At 59.7% G+C, this 13,186-nt stretch overlaps 1 protein-coding gene across 1 annotated transcript; it reads left to right on the top strand.

The window, feature by feature from the left end:
• The first annotated feature begins 422 nt into the window (after window positions 1-422).
• On the top strand, window positions 423-6,670 carry LOC148217485 (uncharacterized). The gene is made up of 7 exons (XM_088158594.1): window positions 423-536; window positions 696-833; window positions 1,069-1,245; window positions 1,378-1,533; window positions 1,696-1,797; window positions 2,092-2,194; window positions 6,666-6,670. Exons 1-7 carry the CDS (start codon window positions 426-428, stop codon window positions 6,668-6,670), a joined length of 792 nt encoding a protein of 263 aa, XP_088014720.1. The 5' UTR covers window positions 423-425.
• The last annotated feature ends 6,516 nt before the right edge of the window (window positions 6,671-13,186 follow it).

Below are 13,186 nucleotides of genomic sequence, written 5' to 3'. Positions count from 1 at the left end.
GGTTTGCAGTGCAGACCATGAAGGCTCTGCTCTTCTGTCTGCAGTATGACCCTGAGGTGATGGCCATGGAGCGCAAGCGTGGCTGGGACACGCTGCTCTCTGCTGGCACCCAGCACTATGCCATGGGTCTGCTGGCCAGGTGAGACCCCCTGTTTCCCCTCTGCCCCCGACATTTGCACTGTGTGCCTGGCGTGCCCCACACAGTCCCTGTGGTCATGGGCCAGAGAGCCTTGTCACCGAGGGACGGCCAAGCAGACTGCAAAAGGCTGGGAGAGGAGGTGCCCACAAGGGGCAGCCTCCCAAAGTGCCCACATCACCTCCAGGGATGCTGGGGAAAGACTGCATCTCTGTGAGTCACTCTTGGGAGATTATTGCACCCTCCCCCCACCTCAGGGTCTTACTCCCTTTTTCCCCCTGCTAGGTTGATGCGTCGTGGCTTGATGCCCTTGTGTACCCATGTCGCACTCCACCTACTCCAGCTGCTCAGCACACAGGAGCCACGCTGGGATCTGCCTTTCCTGGCATTCACTGTGGAGGTGAGCCTCTTGGCCAGAGCTCCCTCCCAGCTCTCTGTCCTCTCGTCACCACAGCTGCCTGGGACACTGCCCGTGCCCTGTGCTGATCTCTCAGCCCAGCCCTGTGTGGTTGCGCGCTCCTGCCGGCCGGGTCCGCTGTCACTGCCCTGTGCCTTTCAGGTCCTGGACTGCTTGGATTTCACTCAATGTGCTGACAGCATCCTGGAGATCATGTCAAGGAACCTGCAGAGCAAGTACAGGGAGAGACGTCGCCTGGCACTCAGATGCCTTGTGGTGCTCAGCAAGGATCCCTCGATGGTGAGAAGGGGGCAGCGGCTGAAGCTGTGCTGGGGAAAGCTGCCCCTCGGGCTGCCTGGGCTTCAGGAGCTGCAGCAGATGCTCCCAGCTCTCCTGCCTCACCTCCCTGAGTTCATCACGACAGGCCTTTGGCCTCTGGGCCCTGTGGCAGCAGGGTGGGGTTGCAGTGCCAGCACGGCAGTGGTGGCACTGTAGCCGTTCTTGGCTTCACAGCACAGCCTTGTCTTCTACACAGGCCAAACGTATACGCAGCCTGTCTCGAAGCCTCCTGGAGCTGCTGGGTGATGCACAGAGAGAGGTGATTGGCATGTCCCTCTCTGTCTTCATAAATATCTTCCAGGAAAAACACCTCATGATATCTAGCACTGCTGCTACAAAGCTGGCTCTGCCACTCCTGTCACTACTGGAAAATGTAAGGCTCTGTGCCCCCAGCCATGAGCACTGGCTGCTGCCCCGAAACTTTGTGCCTTCCTGATGTTTGGGCCTTCGCCCAGGTGGGCTGTACAAGTTGCTTCTGAGGTCTTTTCCTCCTTCTTTCCTCCAGGATAGCAGTCATGTGCAGCAGCTTTCCGTTCACCTCTTCTGCAAGGTGATGGACTTGGTAGTGGACAAGGGAAAAACGGCCCTGGAGAGAATTGTGAGCCAGAGCCTGCTCCCACTCTTCTTCCACTGCCATGATGAGAACCAGGAGCTGGCAAAGGTAAAGTTTTGTGTGATGCTGGTGGATGTCTGGAAGGGGCTCGGCTGCCTCCTGCAGGTCCTGGCACCTCCCGGGCTGCAGCCTCCTGCACGCCTTGGCACAGGGACGCGGCTCCTGTGCCCTGAGCTGCGGTGCCATCTGCACATCTCTGCTGCTCTCCAGGCCTCTCGAGAAACGCTGCTTTGTGCGGCGGGGTTCTTGAAGAAGACGGATCTCCAACAGGCGCTGCAGACAGAAGAGCTGTGGATGTTTGCCGAGTGCCTGGTAAGGAGGGCCTGGAAGCGCCAGGCTCAGCCTGGACAAGCCCCCTGAGCGCGGTGCTCACTGTGTGCGCTTGGCAGCTGTGGCCCTGCCCAGGGCTGCACGCAGGAGCCGCACGGGCTCTTCTCCAGGCTCCTGTGGGCCCGAGCCGGGCGCCGACGGAGCCCCGGCCCAGCGGCTGCTGGCCGCGCCTCAGGGCTGTGCGGGCAGGGGAGGCCGGGGCCGGCCAAAGCGGGGAGCGCCTGGCAAAGGGGCACAAAGCCCGGCCCGACCCTTCCCTCCCGCCGCTCTCTCCAGCTGGCAGACGACAGGAGCCGAGCGGCCGAGCACCTGCGCCAGGCCCTGCCGTACCTGCAGAGCCCACAGCAGTCCGTCCAATTAGCGGCCATCAGGTTCATGGGTGAGCCCGGGCTCCCTCCCCTCCCCTCCCCTCCCCTCCCCTCCCCTCCCCTCCCCTCCCCTCCCCTCCCCTCCCCTCCCCTCCCCTCCCCTCCCCTCCCCTCCCCTCCCCTCCCCTCCCCTCCCCTCCCCTCCCCTCCCCGCCCCGCCGCAGCTCGGCCCCAGCCCCGCCTGCGGCCCCGGCAGCGCGGCATCCGGGCCCGGCGCCGTGGAGCCCCGGCTGCCCTCGGGGCTGCTGCCGCCCTGTGTCGCAGCCGTGCCCTTGGGCGTCAGGATGCGGCAAGGGCCCGGGCTGAGCCCTGCCGGGCCACGAGGGCGTGTGGCCACAGGGCTGGCAGCGCCGCTGGCAGGGAGCTGTGCCGCTGGACAGAGCCGTGACGGGCTCTGTGTTCCCAGGGATCGCCGGGGCACGCATGAGGAAGTAGAAGAATGAGCTCCAGGTGCTCAGTGCGGGTGAGTGAGGGCAGCGGGCTGGCAGCGGGGGCTGGCAGGAGGAGTTGCAATCCCTGTCCCGGCTGCGGAGGGCTTTGCTCCCTGTGTGGATGAAGGGTGGCGTGGGCAGAGCTCCGAGTGTTTTATTGGGACACAGGCGGGATTCTTGGCCTGCACCTTGCAGCTGATCCCGTTGGCAACTCCTCTCTGCTGGCCATTGCAGGAGCTGAGTGGGCTGCCCTTGGCAGGAAGGTCTACTTGGATTCCCACAGATCCGGGCTCTGACTGTGACTCTTCTCTCTTCCAGCCATTCACGCCCCAAGGAAACAAACCAGTCCATCCCACTGGAACCTGAATATTCAAGACCAGTTTGCCAACAGAGCTGAAGAATCAGGTTCATCTGAGCGACACAGTGAACCAGTGTCCCAAGAACAGCACCAGGAGACACTGAAGAGGACACCACGTGCATATCTCACTGGAGCTCCAGGCACAGGTGATGATTGGCACAGCTGAACCTGTGGGAAGCTCGCATGGCTTCAGCCCTCTCCCTGCCTGTACATAGCTCTCTCCCTCTAGCCCTCAGACCACGCCAATCCCTGTTTTCCCTTCCACCTCATTCCTTTGTTTTGCAAAGTATATTATCTCCTAGTAGTGGTTCTTTGTTTATCCTTTGTCAAAAGAAATAGATTAAAGTCTTTTGTTTGTTAAAATTGTGTCTATTAAATAAACAATTCATTTTGTAATAGACTTAAACAACCATTATGAAGAACTTGTGAGCAAGAGCGGTTTTGGGGTGCTGCCCACCTCAATAAAGCCAATGACTACTGCCAGAGGCCTGGGCAGAGGCAAGACTTGTTTCACTCCCCTCTCCCTTCGTAACATTCCCTTTGGCTCCCTGTGGTCCTTTGAGTCCTTGAGGCCCGCTGCCCTGGGCACAGGGGCAGGGGAAGGGAGAAGGCTGTGAAGAGCAGGTTTGGCATCTGCCTGGAGCTGTGGAGACCAACCCAAGCACCTGCAGCACGCTGCGTTACCCCCTTTTGGCCAGAGGTGTGAGCAGGAGCATCTCTGTCCAGCTGCGAGCCCCAAAGCTCTCTTTGAGAGCTGTGAATTAAAAGGCCTTGATGCACACACTGTTCACATCTCACCTGCCTGCTGTGTTTCGGCTCTTGGCAATATGCAATTGCCTCTCGCTTGGTGGAAGCTGCTGCGGGCCAGGGCCAGCAAAGAGCTGGGCTGTGCGGGCCAGGCAATCTGCAGAGTCTTGGCTGATCTTGGTGTGTCCCTGGCCTCAGCAAAGGCCGGGAAGGTTTGCCTCCCAAGGCATCCTGCTCATTGGCTCTTCCTGTGCGCCTTGGAGAGAAGAAGGTCGGCATTTCTGGCAGCTGGGCATAGGCAGGACTTAAAACGAGGGCGTGTTGTGGCCCAGGGCCAGCTGAGATACCCTGAGAGGAGGCAGCCCAGTGCTCCTTGCTCCTCTCTGCCGACACCAGATCGTTTGTCTGCTTTTGGGGTGACCCTGGCTCTGTCGGGGGTGCTGGGTGGACACGAGACAGCAGCTCCTGTCCCGCTGGGTCCCAGCAGTGCCTCGCAGCAGTCCTGCATACACATCAGGGTGCTGGCCAAGAGAGGTCCTGGGAGCTGAGGATTTAAGCTTCTGCAGGTGCATACAGGTCAAGGCCAACGGTGTTCCCTCAGAATACAGCAGTCCTGAGGCTTCCCCTCACAGCTGTCTGATGTCACCCACTCCTTGTGGCACCAGGTGCTTTCCTGTGGAATGTTCTACCTCCCCCAAGAGTCAAGAGGGAGCTGGAGAAAGAGCTTGCCAGGCCGCTCTCCATCCTTTCTCAGCAGTGCTGCTCAAGTGCAGAACTCTGAGCTGAGCACCAATGTGCAAATGGAAGAGGCGTGCACAGGGAGAGTTGGTGGGAAGGATGATCCAGGAACCATAGGCCTGGCAGCCTGAGCTTGCTACTGGGAAATGCCTTGGAGCAGATCCTCCCGAGTGCCATCCCATGGCACGTGCAGGGAACCAGGGGTCTGCTGGAGGCTGGGAAAGCTCTGCGGAGGGATGGGGTTAGCTGGGGATCCCGGCGGGCTGTTGGGGGCTTGTGTGCGGCTGATTAGGTAGGTTGGTGTTGGTGGGAGTCTTGGAGAAGGAGCTGTGTGGAAGGTGAGAGGTCTAGGCTGGAATTGGAGTCAGCTTGAAGGCAGCATCTGTGCTTTGGCACAGCTTTGGTTCTGGAGGAGGGCCAAAGCACTAGCTGTGATTTTTTGTTAGTGGTCCTGATCTTCCTGCAGGGAAGAAGAGGGGAGAGCTGTACTTTAAGAGCCACTTAGCTATCTGTACCAGGAGGAGGATTAGCCATTTTGCAATCTTCTCATTTGTTTGGGCTAATTTGGTAACACTGAGTGCACTTCCACTCCTTGTGAGCTTTTATTCCTTCCTAGAATTAGGATATTATCATCTCTTCATTGAAAACCATTTGCAAAGCAAAGAATGGCCTTTATTCGCCTCTGTGTAGTGTTCTTTTGTAAAGTGACTCTCCAATGGATGACAAATGAAGGCAAATGAGTTGCTGCTTTGAGATGGGAAGCAAACGTCCAAATCTGTCACACTCTCTGGCCACGCCAGTGAATTTGGGGAAGGAAGGCTTTCCTGAATTGAGGGCTCTTAAATGCCCGGAGCCCGCAGAGCAGCGTTGGATAGGATTTGAGCCATTCCTAACATTCCTGTCGGGCTCTCTTAGACATTTGGGCCAAGGGATTCCTTCCAACCTGGGCCACTTTGGGTGGGCTCAGGGTGTCCCCAGGGCAGGTGTCAGTGTGTGCAAGAGCCCTTTGTGATGCAGTGCAGCATGGTCACCGTGGCATGGAACGGCGTCAATGGACCCTTTGTGACATGTGGTGACATGGGGGCTGGTGGTGACACGGGCACACCAGAGTGCTCGGAGCACGCGACGGGACAGGAGGCGCCAGAGCGGTGCTGTGAGGAGCCCCCGCACAGCACACTCGTTCGTGCCTGACCCCGAGCTTTTCCGAGGCGTTATTCCTGCAGGTGACCTCGTGGAAAGACTGCGGGACTTGGTGGCCCGTGGCCTTCCCGAGGATTTTCTTTTCCAGGTTCACTCCCGGCCAGACTGCAGGACTTGGTGACCTGAATCATTTACGAGGAGTCTCCTGCCCTTGTGGCAGGAGGCCTCAAGTGCAGGACTTGTTGTCCTGCAGCCTTCCTGAGGCTTCTCTGTCGCAGGTGCCTTTAAGGCACAGCTGCACGACTTGTTGCCTTGTAACTTTCCCAAAGCATCTCTCTAGAAGGTGCCCTCGAGGCCAGACTCCGGCATGGCGGGCAGATTTCTCAACCTGTTCAAAGTGTTCGGGGGAATAAAAAGGAGAGGCTCTAGAGTTGCCCCAGCTCAAGAGCCTGAAGAGTCAGAGCCATTCCAGCCAATGCAGGATGGTGAGTGGCACACCTGGGCCTCAGGGCTGGTGCAAGCATCCAGCTTGGCCCCATCCCGTCCCGTCCCATCCCGTCCGTCCCATCCCAGCCCACCCACTGTGGACATGCCCAGGGACAGGACAGAAGAGGGGCCGGGCAGACACCCCGCAGCGGCCATGCTGCATCCCCTGGGGCATCCCGGGGCTGTCCCTGCCTGGGGAATGCAGGGCTGGGCTGTGTTCTCCGGCCTCTCCCGCAGCCCCTCAGCTCTGGCTGCGCTCGCTCTTTGCCAGGTGCTGCAGCCATGGAGCCGACACAAGAGCAGAAACCCACCCGTGGCCGCTTCCGCAGAACACTGAAGGTACCTGCAGCCATCCCCACCTGGGCTGGGCCTGCTGTCACCGCTCAGCTGAGCATAGTGCTTGGAGCATGCCATGGAACTTGCCTCTCTTCCCTGTCCTTTGTTCTCCTGCAGATGTTCCGCAAGTTTGTGCCCCTTCGCCGTAGAAAGACCAGCAGCACAGCAACAGAGAGCACAGCCGAGCCTGACTCCAGGCTGAGCGAGCTCCAGGCAGAGCCCGATGTCAGCCCAGATTTGGCCCAGATTGAGCACTCAGACGACCTCAACACAGCAATGAATGATGACAGGGCAAAGGCTGACATGGCAGTGACTGAGGACGTGGCCATGACAAACGCTGACACCGGAGAGACTCAGGGCATCACAAATACTGACACCACTCCCACTCCCACTCCCACTCTGAGCCAGGACCTTATTGTGGACTACTTCACGGACCCTTGCGTTTCTTCTCAGCAGCACGTAAGCAGCCTGGGGCCAAGGCTCGAGGCCTCACAGGGTTGTGTGCCCACTCACGCCATGGTCACTGGGCTCCCTCAGTCTTTGAGGGAACCACATTGTGGCGGGGAGGGAAACACGTCCTGGGGGAAGCTGGGGAGTTGCTCCCTTGGACAGCGCTCCAAGTCTTCCCCACGCCCTCCAGGTGCCAGCCATGGTGAAAAGCATTCACCAGAGTCTCATGTCCAATGCCACTGTGGGTGTCAGTCTGCGCACTGACATTCTGAGGCTGGCTGGAGAACACCCTGCTGACGTGGTGCTGACCCTCCTGCGCTGTGCCCCAACGTGTGACAGGTACAGGAACCACATGCCTTGAGAGCTAAGGGCCCACCAGCCTTTAGGGCCCACCGCCCTGTACAGCCTGTCCAATGGGCTCTGCCAGACAGGCAGACAGGCTCAGGACCCTCAGGCCCCTCTGTCTCCTGAGACTGCTGCCACGCTCCCTGCCTGGCCCTCAGGGCACCGGGGCTCTGTCACCTGGGCCCTACAGCTGCACAGGGCACTGGACTGTGACTGAGACACCCCTGACACAGAGCTCTGATCCCACAGAGCTGCTGCAAGGATGTGGACAGCCATAGGCTCATCGGGACCAACAGTGGAGAAGGTGCTGCCAACTCTGCTGTGTGTGATGGAGGCCTGGCCCCTGCACAGCATGTGCACCTCTGATGGGGACAACAAGGACGTTTTTGCCCTGGCTGTGAGTTTCTGGAACTGGCTTTGCTCGCTCCCCAGTCGCTTCTCCAGAAGCTCTCCGTCCTCTCGGTGCCTCAGGCGCTGGGTTGAAACCTGGGCTAGGGACAGGCTCAGGTGGCACCAGGCCCACTGCTCCCTCTGCCCCATGGACACCTCGGCACTGAGCGCTGTCTTGGGCTGCTTCTTTTGCAGGCAACTCTGGTGATCTGGCTAATAGCGCCTCAGTGCCCCAAGGCAATGATGTTTTATTCCTCCCGCCTGTTTGTGGCTCTGCTCTTCCATATTGTCATCACCACACAGCAGATGCCAGAGGCCGTTGATAACTTCTGGAGAGCGTGCCGGGAGGATCACCGCCTTCCCATCACGCCCAACAGGTCCTGGTCCTCCTGTCCTTCCCATGCCCTTGTGGCCAGCGCCAGTGCTCCCAGTGTGACCTGGGCTTTGCTCTGCACACAGGTTTGCAGTGCAGACCATGAAGGCTCTGCTCTTCTGTCTGCAGTATGACCCTGAGGTGATGGCCATGCAGCGCAAGCGTGGCTGGGACACGCTGCTCTCTGCTGGCACCCAGCACTATGCCATGGGTCTGCTGGCCAGGTGAGACCCCCTGTTTCCCCTCTGCCCCCGACATTTGCACTGTGTGCCTGGCGTGCCCCACACAGTCCCTGTGGTCATGGGCCAGAGAGCCTTGTCACCGAGGGACGGCCAAGCAGACTGCAAAAGGCTGGGAGAGGAGGTGCCCACAAGGGGCAGCCTCCCAAAGTGCCCACATCACCTCCAGGGATGCTGGGGAAAGACTGCATCTCTGAGTCAGTTCTGAGAGAGGTTTGCCTGCACACGTCAGCATCTGGGTGCCTTTTTCCCCCACCAGGGAGATGCGCCGTGTCTCCGTCTTCTTGTGCTCTGGGATTGCCCGCCGCCTGCTTGGGTGGCTCAGCAGGGAAGAGCCACGCTGGGATCTGCCTTTCCTGGCATTCCTTGTGGAGGTGAGCCTGATGGCCAGCGCTGCCTCACTGAACTGCCTCCCAGCTCTCTGTCCTGTCGTAGCCACAGCTGCCTGGGACAGTGCCCGTGCCCTGTGCTGATCTCTCAGCCCAGCCCTGTGAGGTTCTGGGCTCCTGCCAGCTGGATCCCCTGTCACTACCCTGTGCCTTTCAGGTCCTGGACTGCTTGGATTTCACTAAATGTGGTGACAGCCTCCTTGAGATCACGTCAAGGAACCTGCAGAGCAAGTACAGGGAGAGACGTCGCCTGGCGCTCAGATGCCTTGTGGTGCTCAGCAAGGATCCCTCGATGGTGAGAAGGGGGCAGCGGCTGAAGCTGTGCTGGGGAAAGCTGCCCCTCGGGCTGCCTGGGCTTCAAGAGCTGCAGCAAATGCTCCCAGCTCTCCTGCCTCACCTCCCTGAGTTCATCACGACAGGCCTTTGGCCTCTGGGCCCTGTGGCAGCAGGGTGGGGTTGCAGTGCCAGCACAGTGGTGGTGCTGCTTCAGCCGTTCATGGCTTCACAGCACAGCCTTGTGTTCCACACAGGCCAGAAAAATGTGCAGCCTGTCTCCATGTCTTTTGGAGCTGCTGGGTGATGCAGATGGAGAGGTGGTTGCCATGACCCTCCGTGTGTTCACCAATGTGCTCCAGGACAAAGGCATCTTGATATCCAGCACCACCGCCCCAAAGCTGGCTGAGGCACTCCTGCTGCTCCTTGACAATGTAAGTCTCTGTGTCTCCAGGCATCGGCACTGGATGCCCAGAAACATTTTCCCCTATGGATTTTTGGACCTTTGTCCAGGTGAGCCTGGAGTAATTGCACTTAAGATCCTATCCTCTTCTTCCCTTCCAGGACAACAGCCGTGTGCAGGTGTTTGCCCTCGACCTCTTCTTCAAGATGATGGAGTTGGTGGTAGATGAGGGAAAAAAGCCGCTGATGAAGATTTTGAGGCAGAGCCTACTCCCGCTGTTTTGGCACTGCCATGAGGAGAATGAGCATGTGGCGAAGGTGAGGTTTTGAGTGATGCTGGTGGATGTCTGGAAGGGGCTCGGCTGCCTCCTGCAGGTCCTGGCACCTCCCGGGCTGCAGCCTCCTGCACGCCTTGGCACAGGGACGCGGCTCCTGTGCCCTGAGCTGCGGTGCCATCTGCACATCTCTGCTGCTCTCCAGGCCTCGCGGAAAACACTGCTTTGTGTGACCGAGTTCCTGAAGAGAAGGCATCTCATGCAACTGGTGAAGACAGAGAAGCTGTGGATGTTTGCCGAGTGCCTGGTAAGGAGGGCCTGGAAGCGCCAGGCTCAGCCTGGACAAGCCCCCTGAGCGCGGTGCTCACTGTGTGCGCTTGGCAGCTGTGGCCCTGCCCAGGGCTGCACGCAGGAGCCGCACGGGCTCTTCTCCAGGCTCCTGTGGGCCCGAGCCGGGCGCCGACGGAGCCCCGGCCCAGCGGCTGCTGGCCGCGCCTCAGGGCTGTGCGGGCAGGGGAGGCCGGGGCCGGCCAAAGCGGGGAGCGCCTGGCAAAGGGGCACAAAGCCCGGCCCGACCCTTCCCTCCCGCCGCTCTCTTCAGCTGGCAGAGGACAGGAGCCGAGCGGCCGAGCACCTGCGCCAGGCCCTGCCGTACCTGCAGAGCCCAAAGGAGTCCCTGCAATTAGCGGCCATCAGGTTCATGGGTGAGCCCGGGCTCCCTCCCCTCCCCTCCCCTCCCCTCCCCTCCCCTCCCCTCCCCGCCCCGCCGCAGCTCGGCCCCAGCCCCGCCCGCTGCCCCGGCAGCGCGGCATCCGGGCCCGGCGCCGTGGAGCCCCGGCTGCCCTCGGGGCTGCTGCCGCCCTGTGACACACAGGGCTGGCAGCGCCGCTGGCGGGGAGCTGTGCCGCTGGACAGAGCCGTGACAGGCTCTGTGTTCCCAGGGATCGCTGGGCGGTACCTGACGGGTCAGCCAGGAGACATTGACGTTCTCATTGAGGGTGAGTGCGGGCAGCGGGCTGTCAGCGGGGTTGGCGGGGGGAGCTGCAATCCCTGCCCCGGCTGCGGTGGGCTTTGCTCCCTGTGTGGACGGGGGGATGGCGTGGGCAGAGCTCCGAGAGATTTCAGGGACGCAGGTGGAGGGATTCGTGGCCAGCACCTTGCAGCTGACCCCGTTGGCCCCTCTTGTGGCCATGGCAAGAGCTGGGAAGGATGTGGCCCTGTCAGGAAGGTCTGCTTGGATTCCCACAGATGCGGGCTCTCACTGTGGCTCTATTCCTCTCTCTTCCAGCCCTTCAAGCCTTGAAGAGATACGATATACTACTGGAAGAGGTGATCAGTGAAAGGCTTGCAGAACCATGCTCATCTGCCGGCTTAGAAGAACCAGCGTCCCTTTAAGACCTCCAGATGCCATGGAAGTTGAGGCTGCCTTGAGACCAGAAGAGACCAGCTGAAGCTGCAGGCACAGCTGATGATTAGCACAGCTGAGCCTGTGGGAAGCTCGCATGGCTTCAGCCCTCTCCCTGCTTGTAGAGAGCTCTCTCCCTCCAGCCTTCAGACACTGCCTATCCTTTCTTGTTCCCTCGACTATTCCTCCCTTTTGACTGCTCCTTCCCTCCAGCCCTCAGATTGTGCCCATCCCTTTTTTTCCCCTCCAGCTCATGCTTTTGCTTTGCCTTCCATCAATAAACAGTTTGGCTTCTTCACTTTGCCTGCATCTCTGTGGAGCTCAAGCGGCACAATTCCAGAGCCCTGGAACACACACAGGCCTCTCCTGCTGTTCTCTTCCGTGCCGTGCTTTCTGTAGACACTCAGAAACGAGGGCAGATCATCCTGGAAAGGTCTCTGTGTTGAACGTCCAGTTCCACAACACTGTGGAGTTAAAGGTCTTGCTGAGCACCCTGAAGGCGCTGGGTTTTAGAAGAACCAACCTGAGTATGCTCTGAGTGCAGCTCGGAGAGATTCCATAGCAAGCATCCACGGAGGGCAAAGGAGCTTTGGAATGCTGGAAGGTTTCAAGAATAGCTTCCTGAAAGCACAGCAATGCTCCATCACTGGAGCATTGGGTCAGGAAGAGGGCAGAACCAGAGACCAACAGGGCATTGTTGGGGAGCTCTGGGTGTTCCAAAAGAGCAAATGAAGCAGCAGCACAGTGCCTGAGACTCGGACGCGTGACCGTGCCAGTGTCCAGAGCGCAGTCAGGCAGTGCCGGGACCCTGGGTGCGGTTCTGGTCCCCAGAAGCGAGGAATCAGAGCCCCTGCCTCAGAGCCAGTCAGCCAAGCAAGTGAGACCAGACGGAGGGGGCACCCTTCCAGTCTCCCTTGGGCATGGCTGCAAAAGAGCCCCTGCTTCTTCTACCTCCTCTGCCTGTGTTTGGGGTGTGCTGATGGCAGAGCCAGCCAGGTGGTGCTCTGTGTGCCCAAGCCGGTTGAGAGCAGGCATGAAAAGTGCTGTGTGTACAGCACAGAGTCCTGGGAGGTGCTGGCAAGAGCATCCTGTGGGAGCAGGGCTCTGGTCTCTGTCCGGGAACAGCCTGGTTTTGTGGCCGTGACCGCAGGCAGGAGTTGAGGCAGGCGAAGAGGCAGCGGGCAGCTTGTGTTTGTAGAGGGCCTGGGTCTGCACGTCAGAACCTCCACGTGGAAACACACTTGGGGGAACACAAGCTAGAGCTGGAGTGCCAGTTCTGAAAGGCCCAGAAGGAATTGAGACTTGCCAGGACTTCTTAAGAATGTGTTGGTGAACCTGGGGAAAGCTACGCATTTGGAAAAATGCCTTTGGAGAAAAGGGGCTTGCGTCTTAAGGAAAGTGCTTCACAGGGAGATCGCAGTGAGGTAGGTGCAAGCGTCCCCCTTTGGCTCCCTGTGGTCCTTTGAGTCCTTGAGGCCCGCTGCCCTGGGCACAGGGGCAGGGGAAGGGAGAAGGCTGTGAAGAGCAGGTTTGGCATCTGCCTGGAGCTGTGGAGACCAACCCAAGCACCTGCAGCACGCTGTGTTACCCCCTTTTGGCCAGAGGTGTGAGCAGGAGCATCTCTGTCCAGCTGCGAGCCCCAAAGCTCTCTTTGAGAGCTGTGAATTAAAAGTCCTTGATGCACACACTGTTCACATCTCACCTGCCTGCTGTGTTTCGGCTCTTGGCAATATGCAATTGCCTCTCGCTTGGTGGAAGCTGCTGCGGGCCAGGGCCAGCAAAGAGCTGGGCTGTGCGGGCCAGGCAATCTGCAGAGTCTTGGCTGATCTTGGTGTGTCCCTGGCCTCAGCAAAGGCCGGGAAGGTTTGCCTCCCAAGGCATCCTGCTCATTGGCTCTTCCTGTGCGCCTTGGAGAGAAGAAGGTCGGCATTTCTGGCAGCTGGGCATAGGCAGGACTTAAAACGGGGGCGTGTTGTGGCCCAGGGCCAGCTGAGATACCCTGAGAGGAGGCAGCCCAGTGCTCCTTGCTCCTCTCTGCCGACACCAGATCGTTTGTCTGCTTTTGGGGTGACCCTGGCTCTGTCGGGGGTGCTGGGTGGACACGAGACAGCAGCTCCTGTCCCGCTGGGTCCCAGCAGTGCCTCGCAGCAGTCCTGCGTGCACATCAGGGTGCTGGCCAAGAGAGGTCCTGGGAGCTGAGGATTTAAGCTTCCGCAGGTGCATACA

Source organism: Sturnus vulgaris, unplaced genomic scaffold (assembly GCF_052056855.1).
Source record: "Sturnus vulgaris isolate bStuVul1 unplaced genomic scaffold, bStuVul1.hap1 Scaffold_817, whole genome shotgun sequence".
NCBI lineage: Eukaryota > Metazoa > Chordata > Aves > Passeriformes > Sturnidae > Sturnus > Sturnus vulgaris.
The sequence above is the reverse complement of the archived record's forward strand: the minus strand, read 5'-3'. Positions and strand labels throughout refer to the sequence as shown.